Source organism: Cavia porcellus, unplaced genomic scaffold, assembly GCF_034190915.1.
Source record: "Cavia porcellus strain 051 isolate PalLab524CR breed Dunkin Hartley unplaced genomic scaffold, mCavPor4.1 scaffold_6, whole genome shotgun sequence".
In the NCBI taxonomy this organism is placed as follows: domain Eukaryota; kingdom Metazoa; phylum Chordata; class Mammalia; order Rodentia; family Caviidae; genus Cavia; species Cavia porcellus.
In genome coordinates, this window is record NW_026947489.1 from 79,083,187 (window position 1) to 79,111,061 (window position 27,875).

The 27,875-nt window shown below is 35.2% G+C and overlaps 1 protein-coding gene and 1 non-coding gene across 4 annotated transcripts in view; one reads left to right on the forward strand and one right to left on the reverse strand.

Moving 5' to 3' along the window:
• The window catches only part of Ssh2 (slingshot protein phosphatase 2), a 245,482-nt gene that overhangs the window by 27,709 nt on the left and 189,898 nt on the right, over positions 1–27,875 (forward strand). Inside the window, exon 2 of one of the 3 annotated variants that reach the window (XM_013152201.3) lies at positions 20,352–20,432. The exons of the other annotated variants lie outside the window; for them this stretch is intronic. Coding sequence (XP_013007655.2) covers positions 20,352–20,432 — 81 coding nt within the window. The remainder of the gene's footprint in view (positions 1–20,351; positions 20,433–27,875) is intronic. 3 annotated transcript variants of the gene reach the window in all.
• On the reverse strand, positions 24,403–24,539 carry LOC111756780 (small nucleolar RNA SNORA2/SNORA34 family). Its single transcript, XR_002791198.1, has one exon. It is a non-coding gene; the product is annotated as a small nucleolar RNA SNORA2/SNORA34 family (small nucleolar RNA).

The window sequence follows — 27,875 nt, forward strand, 5'->3', positions numbered from 1 at the left end:
ATTAGCTCCTTTTTATAGTTTAAGTGGAAAGTATCTCAGTATTTATGAGTTAAGTGGGCTGAGTTAATAGTAGAATCCTGGATATAGCCTGGGTTCCCTGTAGCCTCTTCACAGTAATCCAGTCCACTGCCTGCACCCAGATAGAATGTACAAGTATCCTTTTTCCATATGTCCACATCTTTTGTGTATATCAAGGCCCAGTTCAAACACCTCTTCTCCAAGAGCCTTCCCTTTTGAGTAGAAAGTAATTTCTTTCTCCCTTGTAATTATAATTTATTTGCAGTACTAAACTGAAGGCCGTGTGTAAGTGGAATCCACATTTGATTCATCTTTGTGTACTGTTCAGTAGACACTGAGTAATGTTTGTTGGCCAGCTAGGCCTATTGAAGATGGATGGATGGATGACTGAATGACTGACTACAGAGTACTATGTGTGATTTTTAAATTGGTTTTCTTTTATTTTCATCTTTGATTCTCAAAAGCAAATTATTTTGTAACAATAAACTTGGAAAATACCTTTCCTCTTTCTAGAATTTTCTTGGTGTCAAAAATTACTATACCCAATAGCGTTGTATTTATCAGCTTAATTTTCATGAGTATTAGCTGGGATTTGGAAGCATTGCATCTTATTGTGATGATTTTCTCATGGGCCAGAGGCCTCAAATGGGTGTCACATGCTGTTGGAGTAAATATAACAAAGAAAAAGTTGATTCTTTTTGTTTGTTAGAACCTTTCTCTCTCTCCCTCTTCATCTGTCTCCATCTCTCTCCCTTTCTGCTTCACTGCTCGGTTAGTTTGATTCTGAAAATATCTGTAATTTTTTTTTTTACTAGTGATTGAACTCAGGGCCTTCACATTAAACTACATCCATAGCCCTTTAATTTTTTTTCTTTTGAGGTAGGGTTTTGCTGAGTGGCCCAGGTGGGACTGCAACTTGTGTTCCTGCTGCCTCAGTCTTCTAATGTGCTGAGTTATAGGTGTAATTTTCTTTCTAATACCCATTGATTCACAGTAGTACCTTGTAGGTGCTTGATTAACATTGATGTGAATAATAAAATGAACAAAGCATCAGTTGTAACAAAAAATGTAATATTTTAGGGGCCATGGATATAGCTCAGTGACATAGTGTCTGCCTGGAAAACACCAGGTCCTGAGTTTGATTCCTGGTACCAAAATAAGATAAAATAAAATAAAGTAAAAGTGTTGGCTATGAAAATGACACATTAGGGGCTGATTTAGCTCAGTGGCCCAAGCACTTGCCTGGTAAGTATGAGGTCATGAGTTTGATCCCCAGTACCCCCCTAAAAAGAGAGAGAGAGAGAGAGAGAAAAGAAAAGCAAAATGACACATTATTGGTTACAAACCAATGTAACATTCTGATGGGGGGATGCTGATGATGGGGAGGATATGTATGAGTGGAAGCAGGGGGTATGTGGGAAACCTTTGTACATTGTGCTTAATTTTGCTGTAAACCTAAACTACTCTAAAAAAGTTTATTTTACAAAAAACAGCAGATAGTATAGTATTGTGGCAAAGTGAAAAAATCATTAGCCTCTACAAAGAAACACAAAATGTAATACTGATTCTACTTCCTGTACTTATCTTGGAGAAGTTCCATGGCTGAGTCTTACTTGTAATAAAGAAACAATATCACTTAACCTGTATGATAGATGTTCAATATTCTTATTCTAAGATTCTCGTCAACATATACTCTCTTTTTTTCTGTTTTGGAAATATAGTTATCATATTGTAATATTCTAAATTTTCATCAAATATGTTTAAAACTATAAGCATCTGGACACGTTTTTAAAAATAAAATGTACAGGGGCTGGGGATTTAGCTCAGCGGCATGAGCACCTGCCTTGCAAGCAGGCGGTCATCAGTTTGATCCCTGGTACCGATAAAAATGAAAAAGACAAAAAAAAAATTAAAATTAAAATTAAAAAAATAAATAAATAAAATGTACAGACATGAGAGGAGAAAATCATGTTACTTAACCACCAATTTGTACAATTGTATAAATATGAAAAATAAGAACACCAAGTGCTGTTTTTGTTCAAATTTCCTATGATTGACATTAGAAAATCAATTGAGCTAGAATTTTTCAATTGCTCACATACTGCTTTAAACATGTTTTTACGGGACCGGGGATTTAGCACAGTGGCGTAAGCACCTGCCTGGCAAGTGCAAGGTCATGAGTTTGATCCCTGGTACCAAAAAACAACAACAACAACAAAAACATTTTTTTGTTTTTACCTATCTGTTGTTGACATAGTTCAGAAAATTGAAATTTTGAGATCTTGAGTTTCATATTGCATTATTAAGTTATTAGTTATAATCATAGCATAATACATTTAGTAAGATATAGGTGAATTTTACCTTATAATCTAATGGATAAGTCTTACTCTAACACTTATAATTAGTAACTCAATATTATTAAATATAGAATATCTACTATAGTAGAAATCAAGAAGAAATATAAATATTGATTAAGGTAGTATAAGAGATTTGAAGTCCATATTTTCTTGATCTTCTGTTTATTTTTACATATTTTTCTGTTTTTCAAAAATTTTTCATTGATTAATTCATTTCAGAAATCGATGTTGATTAATTCACTATATCACACAGTGTTAGGCAAAAAGTATCCATTAAAGAGTAAGGCAGACATAATTCCTGAAGGGTATTCCATGCATATAGCAATGAAGATGTAATTAAACATGTATACAAATTTGTAGTTCCAATTGTGATAATTCTGTTTCAGAAATAGCTATGTTGAGAACAGATCATGAGAAGTAAGAATAGAGGCAAGGAGGCCTGTGTGGACACTATGGCTGGTGAGCAATGATACAAGAAGATAAGAATTAGACCGATTTATGACATAATTTGGAGACAACTTGAAAAGCTTACTGATAAATTGAATAGGAGGGTTGTGGCAAAAGAACAAGTCAAGAAGACTTCAGATTTTTAATTATAGAAACTGATGTGTGTATTTGCATTGTTTTCTGACATAGAGAGTAGGTCGGAGCAGGTTAGGGAGGTTTGAGGGAGGTTGGAATGGGAATATAGTTGTAATATAAGTTTCAGATGACTGTGTGATTCCCAATGAGAATAAAAAATAGACAGTTGAATATATGAATTTGAGGAGGGAGAGAGAGAGAACATGAGCACAAGAGAGAACAAGCTCAGGTGAGGCAATTGACTAATTCCTTAATCTTTTGAACATCTTCATCATTATAGTTAATTTTCTGACTGAGTTAGATATTAACTGGCAGTCCTAGAAAATTCTGCATTTCCATATTCTCTTTTCATAGCTCATGAAGATAATAAATAAGTCCAGTTATAAACTTTTTAGTTAATATGTTAATTTGAAAATTCCTTTAATAGAATATCTAAAGTAAAATTCTTAATCTTTCTGGAAACCAGGCATCATTTTGAAAACTTTTTTGAGGAAATGTACAAAATGAAAAAACCTGGGCCAAATATCAAATTTACCACAAACTTTCATAGAAGTTTGTTTACTTACGTCAGTTGACCTGTCACAACTTCTGTTCTTACTTATAACCTCTTCTAAAAACACAATGGAAAAGAGAAGGGACTTTTCCTTTTAACTGGGATCTTCAATTAATTTAAAATTTCTCTATGTCATACATCCTTTACACATAGTAGAAGATCCTTTACACATAGTAGAAGCCAATTGATGTTTGCCTGAGTAGATAAAGTTCAGCTTTTGTTCTAGATATGTGACTTAGGCTTTTTTCCCCTTGCCTCTTATGTGTTTGTTCTGTGTATTTCTTTGCAGGTTTTTGTGCCAATTGCACATTATAAAGATTCTTATTTTAAAAATTAAAACCTATCCTATATGGCATAGATCTATAATCCCAGGAGCACTTTAGGAGACTGAGGCAGGAGCATCTCAAATTGGAGCCCAGCCTGGGTAATTTAGCAACTTAGGGAGACCATGTCTCAAAATAAAAGAAAGGAAGGGACTGGAGATATAGCTTAGTGTAAAGGTTCTGGGTTCAATCCTCAGTACTGTGTCCTCCTCCCCAATAAGAAGCCTTCCTACACAATCCCATTTCTTTTGGGTTTCCATCAGTGGTTTTTCTGTTTTTAAAATATCAATCAAGATTATTAAAGTGTCTGGCTGACAGAAGAATCTTTCCTGTGCTTTACTAAGCAATTCATTTCTGTATGCTATTCAGTTTAAATATTCACCCATCGATGGACATTTGGGCTCTCTCTCTCTCTCTCTCTCTCTCTCTCTCTCTCTCTCTCTCTTTCTCCCTTTCCCTCCCTCTCTCCCTCTGTTCCTCCCTCCCTCTTTTCCTCTCTCCATCTCCGTGTGTGTGTGTGTGTGTGTGTGTGTGTGTGTCTGATTATTTCTTGAAATTCTGAATCTGAATCCAAAGTAATGAGTATCTTTGAAATTTGATAGAGGAGGGAAGGTAGAGGGAAGGGATGAGAGAAGGAAAAATAAAAAGAATATGTGTTATGTACATTTACCAACTCCCCAGGATGATTGTGATTATTATGTAATGAAAATATGTACTGATGAAAATTATTAAAGATTAAAAAAGGAAAAAGCTTGAGAAAGATTCTACCATTTTTACATTCTCACCTATTAATGTATGAAAATCCCTTTTTTCTAGCTTTGGAAACAATTTCTTATCCTTGCTAGTTTGAAAGGTGAAAATCCTAATTTAGCTTGCATTTTTAAATTTTACTTAGGGGGATATATTTTGCAGTTTTTAAAAAATAAAATGAATCAGGAAGCACTAACATAGACAGAATAATACACCTTTATTCTACATTGGCATGAAAAGTAGTCACCTATAAATGGCCACAAGAGAATATTTTTTTCAAAACTTGCTCTCCTAAAAAACTAAATACAAATTTCCATTCTGCTATGAACTTCTTAAGCTCAAACCACTGTTCAGTAGGGTGTTAACATTCTGAGTCCAGTATTCCACAGCATAAATTTGCTAGTTCTCTGAAAACACTTTAGCACAAATGGAAAATTCAACAGCACTACTTCAATGATTTGCTTATAATCCACCAGTGGGCAAAAATGCAAGCAGGACTGCCAGCTGCTCTGCATCTGCGAATATTTGTTTAGAGCTAATTTTAATAGCAGATGTTGAAAATATTAAAAACAAAACAAAACAAAAAAGCCTCTGTAGTCTTCCCTCTGAGAAAGTTAAACATATCCTGTGACTTCTCAGATGCCCCATAACCCTGTCAGCCAGAGTTTCATTCCTAAAATACCATATTTTGCTTCCTCTGCTTCCCATGTGAGTTTTAGAAATGCTTAGGGAAATTTAACTTCTAAAGTCATAGTGCTGCTTCAGGTGCCCCGTGTGATACTGTCATGAACAGAAAATTCTTTATCTACAATTAGAGCTTACCCAGGAAGGATTCCACTTTGATCTTAGGTGTACCCAGCCTTCATTTGTATTATATTCATCTGAAAGAAAGCCTATGTTTTCATTTTATGTACTGTATAAACTGCAGATAATAAAGAGAAACTTTTAAGAGAACACTATTATTTTTTTTAACCATACTTGGTAAATCCAGGAAGAAATTGCTGAGTCAATGTCTGAATGATGCCACTTACAGATTTTGGGTCATTATAGCTATATTCCAGGTGTCCAGAGGTCCTCACACAGGCATAGATGTATTTCTGAGGCACTAGTCAAGATCCTTGCTCAGATGTCAAAATTTAGTCAAATCTAGTTCTTTTTGGAACTTGCTTATTGCCAAAGGCTAATAAATTCTCTTATTTCTATACCTCCTTCCTGTGTTCCCTGGTCATCTAGATTTCTTCACAATGAATGCTAATTCTATTGTCATTTTCTAGAATTACTCTGTGCACAGACACATAAATGTGTGCGTGTGTATGTATGTATGCTTGTGCTTTTCTTTTCTGCTGGCAGCAGCATGCTATAGACAATATTTCGTACTTTGTTTTTTTGTTTTTTTTTTTTTTTTACTTAGTGTGATTTAAAAAAAATATATATATATATATATATATATATTTTTTTTTTTTTTTTTTTTTTTTTTTTTACTGGTACCAGGGATTGAACTCATGACCACACGCTTGCAAGGCAGGCGCTTATGCCACTGAGCTAAATCCCCAGCCCCTTACTTAGTGTGATTTAGAAATAGTTTCATAGTATTACATAAAATCGTCCTTGTTTTCATTTATTCCTAGGTAGAATTCCATTGTATAGATATACCATTAATGTATTCAACTAGTCTTTGGGCCTTTGTTGTTGTAATAAATGCCACAGTGAATAACTGGGAAAGTGGCACTTCACATAATTATGAAAAAATTCCTAGAAAGGAGTTTCTGACCTAGAAAGTGTGATTTTTATTTGTTACAGACATAAAGCTAAAATGGGATTGAAAAGTTAAATCTAAACTTGAAAAGAGATCAAGATCACAGATAATCTGACCAGAGATTTTGATCTGGGTTATTAGATAATTTTAAAATCTTTTTCTTCAGTAAGTAAAAATGGCAACAAAAGCACTAAAACAATTACTTTTAGTTTTATGAAAGGAAGGAGATAAAAATACAATTAAGATGTGTTATATACATGTACCAACTTCTCCACAAGGAATATAATCATTAATTACTGTTAGCATGTACTAATAAAAATAATTGAAAAGAAAATCACAAGAGAAGTCGATTTATTTTAGTTTCTTATTTAGGAGAAAAACTGCAGTGCTTCATAAATTAAAAATTAGATACTTTAACTGGAAGAAGTTTTATTCTATGCATTGTTTAGCTGATTTCTACCCAAATTGGACCTAAAGGTTGGTGTTTTGTTTTTTTTTTTTTTTTATTTAAGAGGAAAAAGAGAAAAACACAAAACAAAACAAAGCAGTGTAAGGTTACATATAATACAGAACTACAAAAAAAAAACATAACAGTAAGAAATCACCTGTTAATAGATTACATATTATCATCTTGGAAATAGTTGCTCAAATCAAGGTTGGTTTTTTTTAAAGTAGTGATTTTCAGCAGGGCATGCTGATGCACGCCTGTAATCCTAACACTCTGAAGCCAGTTTGGGCTACATGGTGAGTTCAAGGCCAGCTTGAACTGCACAGCAAGACCTTGTTGTAAAAGAAGAGATTTAACACACCTACTAGGAGTGTGACATAGTAGAGCATTTTTTATTTTGAATCTAAGTGCCTACTTTCTTTTGATAAATTCACATTTATCTTATGTCTTATAGAAAATATGGTCCTGATTTAGAGTCTCTGGGGAGGATAGGACTCTAATGTGTTTCCTAATGGATTGATCCTCTTTCTAATAGAATTATTTGTGTGCAAGAGGATAATAGTAAATTATATTTTAAACAATTTTTTAAAAGATAGATGTGGCTTAATTACAAATCCAAAATATCAATGTTCTCTAACCCAACCAATATTTGTTCTCCATCCAGACAGTAAGGAGCAATAAGAATTCTAAAATGGTCTTAAGACAGCTGTCAAACTGAAGACATCTCAGATAGTTTTTGTTTATTTTTCCCCAGTTAGATGAAAACAACATGTTTGGAAGGAATTTCCTCCCTTAAGAGAAACAGAGACCATTCTCTTCAGAGGTTATGGTAGTGTGAAAAACTAAGAATTTCTCTACATGAAACGAACATTTTCTTTCAGAGAAATTATCCTTCAAGAAAGGAAATTCTGCTGCAATATCCAGATTTCTTACAATCCTGACTGAGCCCAGACAACTCTGGGTCTCAGAACTTGATCAGTGACTATAAGATGCACCTCTTGGGATTTTGCTTTGCTCAGGACCCCTGCTTGGCTTGGAGTTGTTGTGTGTACAGACTGAAGTCTCATGCAAGAAGTCCATGCTTAAGCTCTAGGTTTTTCTCTAGGAAGTTCCTGTGCTTTAATTATCTATTCCTGCTGCTCATGAAGTTCTGGTTTCAGTTAGGCCTGTGGTCTGTGCAGAAGTTGACCGAGTTTAGACCTTACTGTGCTTTGCTCAGTTCCTGAGGCAGAGGGTGGGGTGGGGTGATGGAAGGTAACACTACTGTTAAAAGTAACTCCTACTTTTCTGTCAGTTTCTTTTCAGAGGGATGTCTTTTTTGGTAGTAATCAAGAGGTCTGTTCATCAGGGTTTGTGTTAATCCCCAGCCTAGCCAGTGTGACTCTTGTCCATGACTTGTGTGTTCTCCGTCTTTTATCCCTTCCTTGATACTGTTTTGGATTTCATCTTCTTGCTTTTGTTAGTTGGGGCTAAATGCTTGTCTGGCATTTCTCTTTGGCCTAAAGCTTAAGGACCCATGGTACAAAGTATTTGGAGAGTTACGTTGGCCTGGGTGGAAACAGTTTGAAGGTGGGACAGTGAGGCCGTAGAAGCCAAGCCAGCTGAGGGAGGGGCACTGCAAAATGACAGCCCTCTGAGTACGTCTGGAGTCCTACCCAAATCTGATTCACAGAAAGCTTTTAAGGCAGTGGGGTTCTAAAAGCCTGTGACCCATATTTGATAGAGACCCTTCTCTGCATTCTCTATGGTAAAAGAATTTTATCTGGTCACCTTGTCTCCCCTCTCCTGCATGTGTATTTCCCCTGGGGAGTTCGGCAGTCTTACTATGATGCCAGTCCCTGAAATGTAGGTAACTGAGGAGAAGATGGCAGACTAGGACAAAATCTGTAACTAGGTTTCTGTTAATCTTTCAACAGTTTTATGGATTTAGGAATCATAAGGGACACGTCCTACCTGTCCTATACCTAAAATTAAATACGAGTTTTTAGAATGTACATAGTAGGGGTTAGAATCAGGGAAGGAGGGCTTCCTTGAGAATATTAGAGGGGTATTTGGGTGATTTAGATGGTCAGTAAAGCTATTTCTCTTAAGACACATTCACCTGAGATTTGTAACTTTTTATTCAGCAACTTCTATGCAGGTTCTCTCATTGTAGCCTGTTTAATGTACTAAAATGGAAAAATGCCCTTGGTGCAGTGTGAGGAGATCTTGTGGTCAGAAAGCTATATATGAAATTAAGTAGTACATGCTTGTAATCCCAGCACTGGCGAGGGCGAGACAGGATGATTGCCATGAGTCTGAGACCAGCCTGGGCTACATAGTGAATTCTAGGCCAGCCTGAGCTACATGGCGAGACCTTGTCTTACAAAACAAAACAAAAGCTGTAGAGAACATTATGAATACAAAATCATTCATTCTACTCCCAGTTCAGCCTACTAGTTTAATTTTAATAATCTCTACCCTAAAATCAACATAGATTCCTCCTCCAGTACTAGAAGTAAATCTCTCAGTTCTATTATTTATTGAAGAAAGAATCAAGCTTCTTTACTGGCAGAAAAATAGGTCTAATCCTTGTTGTTAAGTAAAAACCATTCTGTTCACAATCATCTGAAACCTGACTTGATAGTGTCTCCGGATTCTATCTCGGTAACAGTGATCTTTCTGCACTTATCTTGCTTTCCTGGCACACATCCCTAGATAAATGTTCAAGGAGACTTTTCTCTCCTTTCTTACTCAGTGTCTTCCTCTCTTTGAGTTTCTCTTGCTTTCTGAAATTCTGTGGTTTCTCTTTCCTGTGAAATTTCTGTTCCCCAAAGACATAACAGACTTTGCCTCTTTGCATACTCCACAGAAGCATGCAGTGATCGTGTTACATAGGGTACACATTAGCATCTCTGAAATCCAGTTTACTTCAGTAACCCAGGTTCAAAGTCAAACTACACTGAATTTTTAAAAAGATGTTAATGTGGCAGCAGTTGGAGAATTGATAGTTGTATTTAAGTCACATAGTTTTCATATATTGGTCTGAGGAGGGAAATAACTAGAATATTAAGGTTTTAAAAGACCACAAGGAAAGGTAATATGTAGGATTTTCACGAAATAAATGAGGAAGAATTACATGCTTTCAGTACATATCGAATTTAGCTTATAAGTGCCCCATTTTTTGCTCACTTGCTGTCACCTCGTAAAGTTGACAGAACTGAATTTTTAAAAACTCCTATTCAGAACAAGAGAGAGATAAGCAGCTAACTTGTTAATTAAAAATGGAATATGATCAAGTATTTGGTTTACCTAAGCAGAGACAAAACCTTCCTCTGTAAGGATTATATTTCACTTGTGAGCCACTTAATTAGCAAGGCATAAACCCAAAAGTTTCTCTTTCATATTTTGAAATTCTAAGACTAGGATATTCCTGCTGTTTTTTCCCCCTGTGGCCTTTTAGTTGGCAATGAACGTTTATCACTGTTTTTTTGCTTTCTCCTGACTATATGAATTTATTGATTATTCTTACTTTTGTGGATGATTACTTTGCAGAACCTGCCGTGGCACCTTAGTGTACACATTATACTATATGAATATTCATGAAATGCAGGTAGCGGTCTCCTATCTAAACTGACTAACCTGTGTATATGAACAGCTAATTTTGCATCCTATTGGAGATATAACATTTTCCTTTTACTATCAATTGCAAGTTTAGGAACGCAGGCATCATTTAGGAATATTATAGAGAGAATACATGTAATTTTCCAAATAATATCTGTTTAAACTGAAAACTGCTTGTTTTTAATTAACCAGTTTTTCTATACTGGTCTCAAAATAGTCTGCTTTGCTCCCTTATTTTTCTTGTTTGTAAATTTATTGTCCTTCATCCTTTGTTATGCTTTATCATTGAAGGCATTAATTTTTAATCAGTTATAAATTAACTTCGTTCTAGATCTCTATGCTGTTTTTCTCTTTGCCTTCTCTTTGTTTCTGTCTTGTATATCCTCATTTCAAAAACAAAGTAAAGTCCATGTGAGTTCATTCCTGTATCTGGTAGGAATTAATTCCAGCAAGTCCCATGTATTCTGATTTTTCAGAATAATTCTACTTTCTTATTAGTATCCATGGTTTTTCCTTAAGCTAAGGTTGAAAGTTCATTGCAGCCCTGACAGATGATACAATGTATTTTCATGAGGAATTATCCATTAGGGAGAGGTTGAATCCCAAGTGTTAGCTGTTCCTAATACTTCATTTTATAGATTATGAAGCTTGATTGTAAAGCTTTCCCACAAGTTTAAAGTGCCGATTCTTTTTCTTCCCTCTAACCTCTGATGTTAAAATAATAAATGTAGTTATCTCAGCATAGCAGCAGTGATTTAATTGTGCTGCAACAATCTTAATTTGTAGGAATTACTTCATACTTCTTTTAATTATAGACTTACTATTTTAGCATTTTAGGATTTTTTCCAAGTCATTACAAAATAATTGGATACCAATGTTGCAGCAATGTGCATTCTATAGAAATCAGGCATAGGAAATGTGGGCCCTATAAATATACAAAATCTGTTTTGTAGGAAGTCAGGATTGTTTCCATTGGAAATACCAGAATACTCCATATTATAAAGTGGAAAAAATTCTGACTACTTACCCTGAAAAACTCAGAGGCAAGCAGTTACAAAGTTGGTATAGTGGCTCAGTGTAATTATCAAGATTCTAAGTTGTTTCCATCTTTTCTATTCTATCATGTTTAGCATGTTCCTTTTTGGCTTGGGACCTGTCCTTTCAAGGTCACAAAATGACTATCAGCTCTAGACATAATTATTTTTGTGTACTGCATTCAAATGTACAGAAAGGTCAATTTCTTTCCTCAAATCTTCATGAAGGTGGAAATCCTTTCCCTCAGGGGCCAACTTGCTCTTAGGTCTTAGTGACTAAAATAAGGATATGTGACTTTATGCAAAACTCCAAGGTGGCAGAAAAGGCAAGTATCTGGTATTGTCAGCCTAAGTGTGGGACTGACAGGTGAAAGAGGTAAGAGGTGACTATTGCATAGACAACAGAGAGGATCTGCCACAGAGAGACAAGACTGTGTAGATTATAATTCTAGGTAGTTTATCATTGGATTGAATTGTGTGCTCTAGGCCAAGATCAGCAAGGTTTTTCTGGTAAGGGGGCAGATAGTACATATTTTAGGCTTTGCTCACCACATTTGGTCTCTTTTGTATAGTCTTCCTTATCTTTACTTTTTAATAACACTTTAAAAATATAACAAGCATTCTTAACTTGCTGGCTATAAACAAGTGTGCCAAAGTTAACTCACAAGTTATAGTTTGCCAGTTTTTGCCTACTCAATGAAACTTCAAAGGGGACTTTCTACTTCAGTGAAGTTGAAGCCATCATTTTGAAGTTTACTGAAATTCTGGGATATGAGTGGTACTTTGAAGGATGGATGTGATTTGGATTGAGAGAGGTCTATCTTCTGAAGTGTGTGATAAGCAAAGGTACCATGACATAGTCCTATGTTGTGTACAGAGTGGAGAGCAGCAGTATCTTCACAAATGAAACAGACAAATTGCAGACCAGAGTTAGCAGTATGGCATGAGTACCTTGACTGCTTTAACCACCAACAGGCCACCTGATAAGTAGCTCTGAGAATTGAAAATGCTCTTAAAGCTTCCAAGCACCCAACGGAGGCAGTGTTTCATGTAACAAACTGGCCCTTCTAGTAGAAGCTGTTGCTACTAGAACTAATTAAAAGGCAAAAAGCATGTGTTGAGGGCAGTGAATATTGTTGGTCTCTTAACCATAGCTACATACAAAGATTATAACTCATCGTCAATTTTTCTTGTTACTGGCAATGAAGATGAATTGCAAAAACTAATGCTAAGGCATTTGTTCCCTGTTCATTGAATATCTACTATGTTCCAGTCTCAAGAGGTACAAATTGGAAAGACTACATTATAGGAGGGGAGAAATAATCTATATAGAAGTAATAAAGGTTTGAAAATGTATGTGCAAGGAGTTGTACATGCCTAGAAGAAGGAAACTGTAACATCCCAACTAAAACTTTCAAATTGACTCATCTTAATTATTGCTGTCCTTCAGTAACCATATGTTGTATCCTTAATACAGTACCAGACAGTTATCTTACAACTCTGTACCATTGATCATAAAGAGATCTATGTAAATACTGTGATTGGATCAAATCCAAATCATTGTTTCTGCACAAAAAATAATTTCTGATATTCTGCTGGTACTAGCACATTTTAATATCCCTTTTATGTACAAAATATATAACTATGTTTCCTTTGTATTATAGTTAATTTTATGCTTCCTACCGTATTGATATAAACATTGGGCTCTAAAAAAATTGTTTCCCCAGTAAAACTTAGAAAAGATTGTCATGGAAGTCCAAATAAATGCCCCCAAAAGAAAATCTTATCCTAATCCCTGGTAAACCTGTGAATGTTTTACATTACATACTAATGGAGGAATTAAATTTGCAGTTAGAATTGTTTCTAGTCAGATAGCTTTAAAATAAATTATCCTGGATTATTTGGGTGTGAGGCAGTATAATCAATCAGTAAGGTTATTAGTAAGTGGAAGGGGGTACAGAAGAGGTCAGATTGATGTGATGAGAAGTCAGCCTACCTTTGCTAAGTGTGAAGATGAGGGATAGTGTATAGCTTACAGATGCCAGAAAAATCAAGAAAATAGATTCTTCCTGTATTAGGTTTGAGGGCTGCCTTAACAAGTAACACAGACCTGTGCTTACACGGTAGAAATTTACTTTCTTACAGTTCTAGAGGTGAAAAGGCTTTGATCAAGATGTTGGTGGCAGGATTTATTCTGAGGCCACTTTTCTTGACTTATAGATGGCTGTCTTTTTTTGTCTTCTCGTGGACTTTCCTATGTGTGTGTCTGTGTCCTTAATTTGTCCACATAAAGATACTAGTCATATTGGATTAGGACCCTCCAAATTGAATTAAGCCCTACTTATTAGGTTGCTAAACCTCATTTTAACTTAATTACTCCTTTAAAGATTCCTTTGCCAAATGAAGGTATATTTTGAGGTCTTTGGATTGAGACCAGCAAATGAGTTCTGGTATATACAATTAAGCCCATAATTCTGCCCTAGATTCTCTAGAGGAAGCATGGGTTCTACCAGCATTTTGATTTTAAGATACTGGGCCTCTAGAAATTTATTTTAAACCGTCAAGTTTAAGATAATTTGTCACAGCAAATTAGAAAACAAATACAATTATTATAATTACAAGTAACCTGAATCTATTATTAGGTGGCCAATTATCTGAACTGTTGCATATCTATACAATGAAATATTGCACAACCATCAAAATAGTAAACTTCATGTCAATCAAAAGATGAGTGGATAAACAAAATGCAATATATAGATATAATATGGAATTCCTTTACATGCTTCATTAACCTTAAAAGATATATGAGGTATTTGGAGTAGTCAAAAGTGAATGTTTCAGGCGCAGTGGCACATGCTTGTTATCTTAGCACTGTGGTAAACTGAAGCAAGAAGATCACAAGTTTGACCCCAGCTTGAGCAATTTAGCAAGGCCCTGTCTCAAAATAAAATAAAAAGAGACTGGGGCTGTAGCTCTGTGCAAAGGCTCTGGTTCAGTCACCACTCTTTGTCCTCTCTCTTGCTACCTCAACCCCTACAGAGACCTGAAGACCACTGCCTAAACCTTTGGAAAAGCCTATTTGTGTTATGTGCCATTTTGTATTTTCCCGAGGAGGAAGTGATAGTGTATTTTCAAAAATCTCTAAATCTCTTTTATATACAGCAGTATGCATTCAGAACAGCCAAAGTCAATAAATGTTTTCTGTTTCTTAAAAACATGTAACCTATGTCAAGAATAAAATGAAAAGCACTAAAATATATCAAGAGGAGTTGAGACTGGAATTTTTTTCTTAAAATTTCTACCTGCAAATTGTTAGGTAACTATACAAGTTAGATTTTAGCACTCTTCAAAACATTGGTCTTAGTACATGAGTTCTTACATCATACATTCCATATAAAGATTTTGATACTTTATTCCTATAATTATTGTTTAGAAATGGTTCTTGCTATGTATAGGTGTTTTTCTTCTCAGAAATTTTAATTCCAGTTTTTCTCCAAATAATTCTAGTTTTCTCCAAACAGGACATGTTACATACCTGTAATCCCAGTATTTGGGAGGCTGAGGCAGGAGGATCACGAGGCTAACCTAAGCAAATTAAAGGCCAGCCTGGACTTCATACCAAGACCCTGTCTCAAAAAACAAAACAAAGAAAAAAAAAAGAGGGGGGACATATTTCCATATAGCCGTATTCTTATTTTGGGAAATTTTGTATCTCCATTTAAAAGGAGAGTGGGCTGGGGATTTAGCTCTGCAGCATTAGTGCCTGCCTGGCAAACATGAGGTCTTGAGTTCGATTCCCGATGCCAGAAAAAAAAAAGAAAAACAAAATTGTGTGGCTAGTTATATCAGTGGGCCTAAGATTACATATCTTAAAAAAAAAAAAAAAAAAGGTTTGTTACCTCTCCAGATCAGGTATCTTTCCATTTTTGTTTGATGTTATAGTCTAGCTAGTGCAGTACCCAAAACAGTATTTACAACACAGTAGGGATATAATAAATTGTCGTGTATGATTTATTGCAAAGTCAGTTCTTATAAATCATATAAGAAATATGAGTCTGTATTTAAAGAGACATTTATAATTTGGTTTAAGCAAAATTTCCCTAGAATGTAAAAGTTTCTTTAAAAGAGATTTTTTTTTTCTTGGTATCAGGGATTGAACTCATGACCTTGTGCTTGCCAGGCAGGTACTTATGCCACTGAGCTAAATCCCCAGCTAAAAGAGAATTTTAACCCAAGCTTTTTGCATGTAGGAGGGAGGTTATTATTATAGCAAGATTTGTTATTATTATTAGAAGAAACAATAGAATTAAATTTAGTAGCTAAGTAATAAGTGCTTTTCTTATGTTATCACTCCTATAATCTTTCCAACAGTCTTATTAGATAGAAGCTATTTTGTACTTACTTTTACAGATGAGGAAATTGAGCTTTTACAGACGAGAAATTAAGGGGTTTAATTTCAAGATTATGAGCTCAAAATCACATGGTTGGTAAGTGGCAAAACCAGGATATGAAATCACTTTAGTTAGGCTTTTGGTAGCCAGGCATGGTAGTGCACCCCTGTAATCCCAGCACTCTGGAAGCTGAGGCCGAACGATTGCCGTGAATTCAAGACCAGTTTGGGCTACACAGAAAGATCCTGTCTCAAAAGACGAACAAACAAAAAAGATTTAGGCTTGGTACTTCCAGCGTAAGAGTAGGAATTTGGCAAAGGCAATCCTGGGCAACAGAGACAAGACAGAGGGCATCACAATCCCTGACTTGAAATTGTATTATAAGATACTGTGATAAAATACACTACTGTAATAAAAATAGTGTGATACTAGAAGAAAAAAAACCAGACCCAAAGATCAATAGAATAGATTAGAAGATGCAGAAACAACTACAGACACACTCAGCCACCGTATCTTTGACAAAGGTGCCAAACACATTCACTGGAAGAAAGCCTGTTTAATAAATGGTGCTGGAAAAACTGGCTCTGCACAAAGATTAAAAATGGACCCATATGTTTCCCCATGCAGTAAGCTAAAATCAGAATAGATTGGGCTGGGGATTTAGCTCAGTGGCATAAGCACCTGCCTTGCAAGCGCTCAGTCTTGAGTTCGATCCCTGGTACCAGTTTAAAAAAAAAAAAAAAAAAAGAATAGATCAAACATGTTAATATTAAAATAGAAACATTAAATCTGTTGGAAGATAGAGTAGGTAAAACTCTTGAAGACATTGCTGTAGGTAAAAACTTTATGAACAAAACCTGACTGCACAGGAACTATCACAAAGAATCAACAATTGGGATCTTGCCCTTCTGCAAAGCTTTTGCACAGCAAGGGAAACCACCAACAGTGTGAGATAAAAATGCCTGCCAGCTGTTCCTCAAACAAAGGATTACTATTGAGAACATATAAAGAACTCAGATCAGTCTTCCAGATTTAATGACCCAATCCAAAAATGAAAATCTGAGATGAATACATACTTTTCAGATGAAGAAATGCAAACAGCAAATAAATACATGAAAAAGTGTTCAACATCACTGGTCGTTTGAGAGATGCAAATTTAAACAAGACAGAGATTTCACCTAAACCTGGAAAGAATGGCTAGTAGGAAGCAATAACAAATGCTAGAGGGGCTATAGGGAAAAAGGAACCCTTCTCCATTGGTGGTGGAAGTGCAGACTGGTGCAATCACTGTGGAGATCAATATGGAGATTCCTCAAAAAGCCAGGATTGGAGGTCCCATTCAACCCAGCTATTCCCCTTGTGAGTATCTTCCAAAAGGAATTAAAAATATCATACCATGGTGATATATGTGCACCCATGGTTATAGCAGCATAGTTTATAATAGCCAGATCTTGGAAACAACCTCAATGCCCATCAACTTGGGGATGGATAAAAAAAAGATGTGTTATTTTTACACAATGGAGTGCTACTCAGCCATAAAGAATGATAAACTGGATACTTTTATAGGTAAATGGATGCACCTTGAGAACATCATGCATATCAGTGAAATAAATAAGACACACGTGTCATCATCGTATTGTTTCATTAGTGTGAGAAGCTGAAAGAAAAATGTGTATGTACATGTATAAAAATAGTTAAGGTAGTTATACTACTGATTTCTCTGAGTTCACTGAAGAAAAAGATTTGTGCTTGTAGTGTTTGGACAATTGAGGGCAGATGTGCTCTGTGTGAATGATTCGGGGATGACAATGTACAATGTGTGTACCATTGTTACCTCCTGGTTGATAAAAATTTTGTTGTAGTTTTTTTCTTCTCTTTCTTTTTATCTATGAATAAAATGGATTTAGAAAAAGAATAGGAATTTGATTCTGTCCTCAAAATTCCAAAGGAAATTAGGGAAATAGCCAAAGAGACATTAAAAAGAAATGAAAAAAGAATTGATATTATAAACAGGGTAGGATAACCAACCTCATGCTAGAAAAACATTATCAGAATTGCTGGAATATAAATTTCAGGCAAGATCAGGTTGAGAAGTAAGACCAGTGAGAGGTTCTATATATGAAAGCCCATTAAGTTATAGAAGCATCTTTTATTCCTAGGTTACAAAAATATCTGAACTAAATAATTATTTCCTCAAATGTCTTTCAACAGCTATTTAAATAATCTTATAGTTTTCTCTTTTGAATTAATATATAAAACTATACTAGTAGATTTTTAAAATATTTATCCTATGTTATTTAAAATAGTAAGTTTTATGCAGTCATAAGCAAGACACTTCACTCTGCAGAACCCAAGAATATTTAGGAATTAGAATTACCAGGTATGTTGGGAAGCAGAGAAAAGAATTTGAAATTTCCTTGTCTTCCTACAGATTTCTTAGAATTTAATGTAAGTAAATGTTTGGTTGCAAGTAAATGTTTGTTCCATGAACCAATTTTGTTGTGGTTCTGTAAGCACATTTAAATGATGGTTTTGTATCCTAATGAATTGTTTTAATTAATAAGCAAACAGTATGAAGTCTTAAAACAACTTTAGGAATACACATATAGTTGCAGCGTCTCTTCCTTAAGAGTCATTTTTGAGCAAACGTGTAAATATGCAGAAATATTTGTAAGGATGAAAATTGTAAGATTTTTAACTAGTGTAATCTGTATTAATTTTATGTTTCTTTTTCTGTTTGTATATGTAGTACTATGGTCTTTTGATAGACTTAATATTGTTGATGTTATCTGTTGTAGTGTGAGAGCTTGGGAGAATTGAAAGCAGTTCTGAGCTCTTATTCTTTCAAATATTTTGTTAAGCCTTTAGCTAGACATTGTTGCATATTTTGCAGATTGATTTTTTTTAAAACCAGGTGGAAGCTGGGCATGGTGGCACCGCCTGCAATTCCAACACTCAGGAGGCTGAGTCAGGAGGGTCACTATAAGTTCAAGGGCAACCTAGGCTACAGAATGAGTTCAAAGCCAGCCTGAATTGCATAATGAAACCCTGTCTCAAAAAAGACCAAAAAAACAAAACAAAACAAAGCCAGGTAGAAAGCAAATATTATTATCTTTTTACCCCTTCAAAATGCAAGTGAGTGAGAAATAAAGGCACTTGTATTTGCAGGATTTAAAAAATGATTTTAAATATTTGGGTTACTTCTGATTGTTTTCTAAAAGAGGAAGAGAAAGGTATAATGGCCAATGACACTTGATTCTCAGCAGGAAAATCAAAAGTGTGCAATAGATCAGAGTGAAAAAAAAAGTAAGAAGGAAGCTGACCAGAAACAAAAAGTTAAAAGAAATTGTCAATGTGAGCTTTACTTTCTTTTATTCAAGTTTATTTGCACTCTAAAACTTTTCATCTTCTTAGGTGTTCTACAGGTTAAGCACAATCTTGCTTTGAAAAACAAAGTAGGTATCAACTAAGATAGCTATCAAGTAGTTACATAAGTCCAAGTTTCTGCCATTGGCATTAAGATGTTTTGGTGACATATGCAAATGCATTGGTATTCTATTCCAGCCACTGTTACTCAGACAGCAAACGTTTCAATGGACTCTAATGAATTAGGGTTGTATCTTTCTGTCCTCTTTTTGTGTTGTTAGTCATATGAAAAAACACTCTTGTGTTACCAGCTAATTGTTTCACTCTTTTGTGTCATTCTTCTTATCTGTCTTCTAGATAGATTTTGAAACAGATCTGAGCATGGAAGAAAAGGTTTTAAATTGTTTTCTGGCATCTGGCAGGGGATTTAGGTAGGGCATGTCTTTTGGCTCTTTTTATAAATACTTGTAAGCAGAGTTCTAATGAGATTAGGCCAGTTGTTTGATCCCCTGAATAGGCCCTATGTTGCATTCTAAAGCCTATCTAAGCAATCACATCAAATGTAGAGTCCACCATACACAGACACACAGACACAGACCCAGACACACACACACACACACACACACACACACACACACACACACGGAAAAGAAAAATTTATAAAAATAATTGGTACTAAATTTATTGAAACATCATGAAATTAATACAAGTTACCTTTAGCCTCCTCTACAAATATGAGAGATGCTCAGTGGTGGCCATTAGCTTCCAGGCATTTATTAGTAGGATAAACTATTGAAGTGTATATACATTTTGTTGACAGACTGTATATCTTTGGATGGGAAGATAAATGAATTTAAGCCTATCTCCAGCTTAGGAAAAGTTCACATTGTGAAGGGCTAGTAGCACCATCCTTACAGGAAAAAAAAAATAAAATAAAAAGACAGCCCATTGCCTGGGAACCATAGAAAGTGCTTCAGCTAATATTTTCCTCAATCAATTTTCTAATTACCTGATCACTTTGTTGGCTGTATTCCTTCCAAGATACCCATCACTAATCAGAATTTAGCTTCTTGCCTAGGAACTAACACTTAGTGATTTCGGCTGGCATTTCCCCTCACATTTATGGACACATTTATCTTGATCTCGGAAATAATCTTGTTTGTATTTCAGAGCTCTCATTTGGAAGACAGTGAGTCAGCAGCGATACTTTGCTGTGAATGTGAAGAATCAGAAATCTTTAGTGATTTCAATGTACGTAGGTATATGATTTTATAAAGTCTTTGATGACTCAAGGAAAAGGTTTTTTGGGGAGGGTTGAATTTGGCTCTTAAATGCAACTGCTGTAGTGCTATTGTTTGATCTCTTTGGCCCTATTCAGCTACATAGTAGCTGAAAGCAAATAGCTATCTTGGAATGAGTGTACAAATAAGTGGAATGGTGTATTTATATAGTCATCTCCATTCACATTGTGTCTATGAAAGTAGGAAAAAATACTGTATCCAGAAACCTTAAATGAATCTCTTTCATTAAGGAATATGATTATCTTTATGGTTTATTCATCCTCACGCATATTTTTACTCCCCGCCTTCAGTGCTGAAGATTGAAGCCAAGGCCTTCTCCCTGAGCTTTAACACCAGGCCAGTTTTTATTTTTATTTTGAGATAGGGATTTTCTAAGTCACTAAGCTACTCAGACTGGGCTCAAATTTGCATCCCTCCTGCCTTAGCCTCCCAGAGTGATGAGATTATAGCTGTGTTCCAGCATATCCAGGTTCCATTCATACATTTTTTTAATGGTTAATAGTATCCTATTCCTGGTAGCACTTTCTTGGTATTGGTGCTGCCACTGGGCCACCATTCCCAATATACATAGGCCTAAAGGTCCTGACTGTTGATAAAGTTAAGACAAATATGATTGTCTTCAGTAGAGTGGAGAAATAACCTTATCACCTCAAATATAGAGCATTAAACTATATAACTATTCATGAGATGTTATAAATTTTATTTATCTCATCTGACCCTCAGAATAGTTGATAAGGAGTCAGGATGATTTAGAAAATGACTTTAAATGACTTATTTTTATACGTATTTCAGTGGCTGGTGAGATTAGTCCAGAGATTCTCAGTATATTCAGAGATATAAGTAAATCTTCCTTTATTCAATAGCCTGTTCTTCCTTAAAAGGGTATTCAAATATCTTGGAGTGACGAGAAGAGCAGTGAGTAGGAAAATTGAAAGAGCTCTACCACTGTCAATTAGATATTTTTTTCTTTGGACCAAAAAAGATAGAAGAAATCTGAGAGAGTCTGAACTACAAGAATGCAGACCTAGTCTGAATTATTATATATTTATGACATTAGAAGTAAACAGGACCAATTCTTTGTAGAAGGCCCAGGTCTCTGCTTCTCGTTTCAATCCAGATCTCTAATTTATACTTTTATCTCTTTGTTTCCCACTGAATCTAAATTGAAGCTTCACATGTTGATATCTTGGTTTTAATTGTGCTGATCTTTACCATAAAGCATATAGAGATTTGGAATGAGGAAAGATTTTATATAAACATGGTTTTGGACTGTCATACCCTTAGACGAGGCTGATGTTGGAATTTTCCCTCCATTTAAAAATTTTTATTCTATTTTTTTTTTATTTTAAAGAGGGTAAAACAAAACAGGACAAAGCAGATCAAAAGAAAACAATATAAGTGACACAGAATTCAAAGCAAGACAACAGGAGATCAACAGTGGCTACCATAGTATCTCTTGTTTCTTCTAAATAGTTGTTTATATCTTCACACACAATGAAGTCATACAAAACAAAATAATATAAAACTGACCAAACAGAATAATGAAGGCATTGCAGGCCTTCAAAACCAGACAGTAAGAAAATCAACAATGGCTATCTTAATGTCTCTGTGTTCTCTTCAAAATAGCTGTCCATATCTTCATGTATATTGAAATTAAATAATACAAAACAGACTAAAACCACTCTAAACAAAGAATAAAAGTATTGCACAAAAGTATTTTACAGCATAATGACAGGAAATCAGCAATGGATACCATAATGTCTCTTTTTCTTCAAAATAGCTTTTCATTTCATCACGCATAATGCAAGTTCTAGGCATGTATAACCTCTACATGTACATCTATCCTTTCTGCATTAGAGGGGAAAAGCAAAATAAAACAAAACAAATTACTAGAAAAATTACAAGAAACAAAAAGACAAATAACATTAGCAAAGAGCCCAAAACAATGACGATATAAGCCTTCAAAACAAGGTGGTAAGAACATAACTAAGGTTGTTATTTTACATAGTGATCCTCAAAAGAGTTCCTCAGATCACCAGACACAAACATGCAAAATTGATCCAATCCTCTGAATGTTAACTGTTTTGTCCAAGACCTAATAGAATTTGTAGCACAATCATTTTAGCTATCCTAAGTATGTTTATACAAATTTAGATATTTTTTCTTTTCCCTTCCAATGCCAGCTTTTTGAGTAACCTCTAAACTGACTTCCACAGTGGTTGCACCAGTCTATGCTTCCACCAACAGTGTAGAGTGTTCCTTTTCCTCCACAGCCTCTCCAGCATTTGTTGTTATTAGTTTTCTTGATCCTGGCCATTCTTTCTGGAGTGAGATGGAGTCTTAGTATGGTTTTAATTTGCATTTCTCTAATGACCAATGATACTGAACACTTTTTCTTGTATTTGTTTGCTATTTGTATTTCTTCATCTGAGGCCTATATGTTCATCTCAGATGTCCATTTTTTTAAATTCTTCATATGTTCTAGACAGAAATCATTTGTCTGAGAGACAGTTGACTAAGATATTTTCAAAATTCATGGGTTTCCTTTTTATTCTTTTGGAGATTTCTTTTGACATGCAAAAACTTTTTAATAAGATGAGATCCCAGTTACTGATTCTAGGGAGTATTTCCCATGCGGTTTGATTCCTGTTCATGAATTCTCTGCCTAGCCCTTTTAGATTTCTACCTACTTTGTCTTCCAGCAAATTTAGTGTTTATGTTACAATATTTAGATCTTTGATCCATTTTGACTTTAGTTTAGTACATGGTGATAGTCATGGATCTAGTATTAGTTTTTGGCATATGAAGAGGCAGTTTTTCCAACACCTCTTATTAAAGAAATTATCTTTCTTCCATGAACATGTTTTTAGCCCCTTTGTCAAATAGAAGGTGGCTGAGTATGTTTGTAGTTGTAGTTGTGTCTTCTAATCTATTCCATTGATCTTCAGGTCTGTTTTTATTCCATTACCATGCTGATTTTATTCCAGTAGCTTTGTAGTATAACTTCAAGTCAGGGATTATGATGTCTATTGCCTTGCCTTTGTTGTCCTGAATTGTCTGATATTCTAGGTCTTTTCTGGTTCCAGGTGAATTTTAAGAATCATTTCTCTGGGAATTTTAGGAATCATTTGCATATGTTGAACTATCTCTGCTTCCTGGGATCTGTGAGATATGCTAATGGTATTTTTATTGGAATTGCATTAAATCTGTATAACACTTTTGGGAGAATGGCCATTTCACAATATTTATTCTTCCTATCCATGAACAAAGAATGTCTTTACATTTTCTGAGAACCTCTTCAGTTTCTTTTTTCAGGGTATTATAATTTTCACTGAATAGATCTTTTTAAAAACATTTTATTTTAAAGGGGGTAAAATTAAACACAACAAAACAGAACAAAATAGGACATAAGAAAGCAATGTAAGAGATATAAATTTCAAAGCTAGACAACCTGAGATCTTTACTATCATATTGTCTCTTATCTTCTTCCAAATAGTTGTCCATAGTATAAAACTGATCCGAACAGAATGATGAAGGTGTTTCAGAACCAGCCAATAGGGAAGTCACTAATGACTGTCGTAGAGTCTCTTATTCTCTTCAAAATAGCTATCCATACTTTCATGTATATTGAAGTTCAACAAAACACAACAGGCAGGGAGGGAGGGGTTTCTTGGTTTCCCAGTGCTCCAGGTCCAAGCAAGCATGGTGTGGTTCCAGGTAAATGCCAGTGGCACCTGTCCTGGGCCACCGGAGCCTGCCACGCTCAAATCTGCTCACTGAGGGGAGGGGGGATGCTTGGTTTCCTGGCACTCCAAGTCTCAGCATGGCGCAGGTCCCTGTAAAAGCGAGTGGCTCCCGTCCTGGGCCACTGCAGCCTGCCACACTCACAGCAGCTCACAGTGGTGGTAGGGGTTGCTTCAAGCTGTTTCTTTCTAATGAATTGACCATTTCAGTGCCCAAGTTGTGAAATGGCCAACAAACCATAGAAAGACATCTCTTTGGGCTCCTACTTGAAACCAACAGTGTCAGGAAGCTGTCGGCCTTGATTCAGGGCCAGAGATCTTTTACTTCTTTTGTTAGATTGATTCCTAATTATTTCATTTTTTTGGATGCTATTGTGAAGGATGTGTGGTGTCCCTATTTCTCTCAGTGAGTTTTTTGTTTATGTATAGGAATGCTATTGATTTTTGAGTGTTGACTTTGTATCCAGCTACATTACTGAATTTAGTTATTATTACTAGGAGTCTTTCAATGGAGTTTTGGGGGTCTTCTATGTAGAGTATCATGTCATCTGCTAATAATGATAATTTAACTTCTTCTTTTCCTATCCTTACTCCCTTTATTTCTCTCTTTTGTCTATAATTGCTCTGCCTAGTATTTCCAGCACTATATTGAATAGGAGTGGTGATAATGGATATCATTGTCTTGTTCCTGATTTTAGAGTAAAAGTTTTCAGTTTTTGGCCATTTAATATGATGCTGACAGTTGGTTTATCATGGATGGCTTTTATCATATTGAGGTAAAGACCATCTATTACATTTTCTGTAGGGTTCTTGTATGAATGAGTGTTAGGCCTTATCAAAAACTTTTTCTGCATCTGTAGAAATGATCATATGATTCTTAGTTTTGGCTCTATTGATATGATGGATTACATTTATTGATTTGCATATGTTGAACCATCCCTGCATTCCTGGCATGAATCCCACTTGGTTGTGATGTATTATCTTCTTGATGATTTGCTGCATTCTGTTTGCCAGTATTTTATTGAGAATTTTTATATTTATGTTCTTCAGGGAGAATTTGAGAAGTGTCAACTTTAAGTCTTCCTTAAATTTCTTATAGACTTCTGCAGTGAATCCATCAAGACCTGGGCTTTTCTTTGTTGGTAGGGTTTTAATTACATTTTCAATTTCATTAATTGAAATTGGGTTATTCAGCAGTTTTACATCTTCTTGATTCAGCCTTGGTAATTCATATATTTCTAGGAATCTGTCCATTTCTTCTGTGTTATCAAACCTATGAAAGAAGTTTTCAAAGTAGATATTGATGACCTTCTGTATTTCTACAGGGTCTATACTGATTCCAGCCTTTTCATTCCTTATTGCATGAATTTGAGTTTTTTCTTTCCTTTTTAAAATAACATTGGCTAGGGACTTACCAATTTTATTTATTCTTTTAAAGAACCAACTCTTGGCTTCATTGATTCTTTGTATTGTTTTCTTAGTCTCTATTGCACTGATTTCTGCTCTGATCTTTATAATTTCCTCCCTTCTTTTGGCTTTGGGCTTGACTTGCTCTTGTTTTTCTAGATGTTTGAGGTATAGCATCAGGTGATTTATTTGCGTTTGTTCTGTTTTCCTGATGTGGGGATTCACCACAATAAATTTTCCTCTGAAGACTGCTTTCATTGCATCCCACAGGTTCTGGTAAGTTGTATTTGTATTTTCATTTGCTTGTAGATATTGTTTAATTTCTTCTTTAGTTTCCTCTGTGGCCCACTGATTGCTCAGCAATGTATTATTTCCATGTGTTTGTGGAGTTTTTGAAGTTTCTTTTGTCACTAATTTCTAGTTTCATGGCACTATGATCTGATATCATACATAGGATAATTTCAGTTCTCTTGTATTTACTTAAGCATCTTCCGTGGGATAATACATGGTCTATTTTAGAGAATGTCCCATGTGCTGCTGAGAAGAATGTATATTCTGATGTTGTTGGGTGGAACATTCTGTACATGCCCCCTAAGTCCATTTGTTCACAGATGGGATTCAGTTGTTATTTTTTCTTTGCTAATTTTCTGTCTAGTTGATCTGTCTCTTTGTGTCAATGGTGTGTTAAGGTCTCCCATTATAATTGTGTTTATTTATTTGATTTTTCATTTCTGTTAATATTTGTTTTGTATAGCTGGGTGCTCCTGAATTTGGTGCATATATTTAAGAATGTTAGCTCTTCCTCTTGAATTTTCCCCTAACTGGTATGTAGTAACCTTCTTTACCTCTTTGGATCATTCTTGGTTTGAAGTTCACATTGTCTGCAAACAGAATAGTTACCCCTGCTTATTTTGGGGTTCCTGTTTCATGAAGTATTGTTTTCCATCCTTGACTTTCAGTCTGTTAGTTTCCTTTTGGGTTACATGGGTTTCCTTTATATAGCACATGGTTGGATGTTGTTTCTTGATCTACTCTGCCAGTCTGTTTCTTTTAATTGGTGAATTGAGGCCATTTACATTAGTGGTTATAAGTGATATATATTGATTTATTTTTGTCGTGTTATCTTTCTTTACGTTCCCCCTCTGTTTGTTTGCCTTGCTTAGTTGTTTTTCCTATGTCTATCTAGAATGTCTTTTGGTATTCTTTGCAAGGTTGGCTTGGTGGTCATAAAGTTCTTCAGCTGTTCTTTGTTGTGGAAGTATCATATTTTCCCATCAATTTTGAAGGACAGTTTTGTATGGTACATCAATCTGGGTTGGAAGTCGTTTTCCTTTAGGATCTGAAGTACTTCATGTTCTTCTTGACTTCACTATTTGTGTTGAGAAGTTGACTGTGATTCTGATGGGCTTTCCTTTATAGGTGATCTGTCTCTTCTCTCTAATAGATTTTAATATTCTGCTCTTACGTTGAATTTCTGGGATGTTGATTATATGTTTAGATGTAGTTTTATTTTGGTTATGGCTATTTGGAGTTCTGTATGCTTCACTTATTTGTATGTCAGTTTCCATTTTCATGTTTGGGACATTTTTGGTTATTACTTCTGTAAATAGTCTTTTGATATCATTTGTGTTGTCACATTCTTTTACATTTATACCTATTAATTTTATGTTGTTTTGCTTCACATCATTTTACAGCTGTTGAATTGTTATTTCCTGAGTCCTTGTTATTTTTAAAAGATCTTTCCTCTCCTGTTCATTAGCTGCAGCCTTGTCTTCAAGGTCTGAAAGTCTATCTTCACTTTCATTGAGGCAATTTTGCCAAGTTTCAATGGAATTTTTGATTTCCTGGATATCTCTTTGAATCTGTTTCATGCATTGTTTGTTTCTTATATTGTCATTCAAGGTTTCCATCTTTTTGCGTTGTTTCTCCAATTTTTAAACTAGGTCTTTAGCTATGTTTAGCATTTCTTTCATTACACTTATCATTTGTTTTTTTTAACCTGGGAGAGTATTTCTGATTCAAGTTCTTTTTTAGCTTCCTGGAGTTGTTTTTTTTTTTTTTTTTACTTTAGTTGCTATCATTTCAGGAATTTCAGGTGTATGGCTTACATTTTCTTCTATGTCTGTGTCCCCTAGGCTTGCTTGGGATGGGCTGGAGGTTTGAGACTGCATTTTGCCCAACTATGCCTAGAGGGACCTTCCTGAGAGTCCTCCAGTGATGGGGGATGCTGGGTGGGGCTCTAC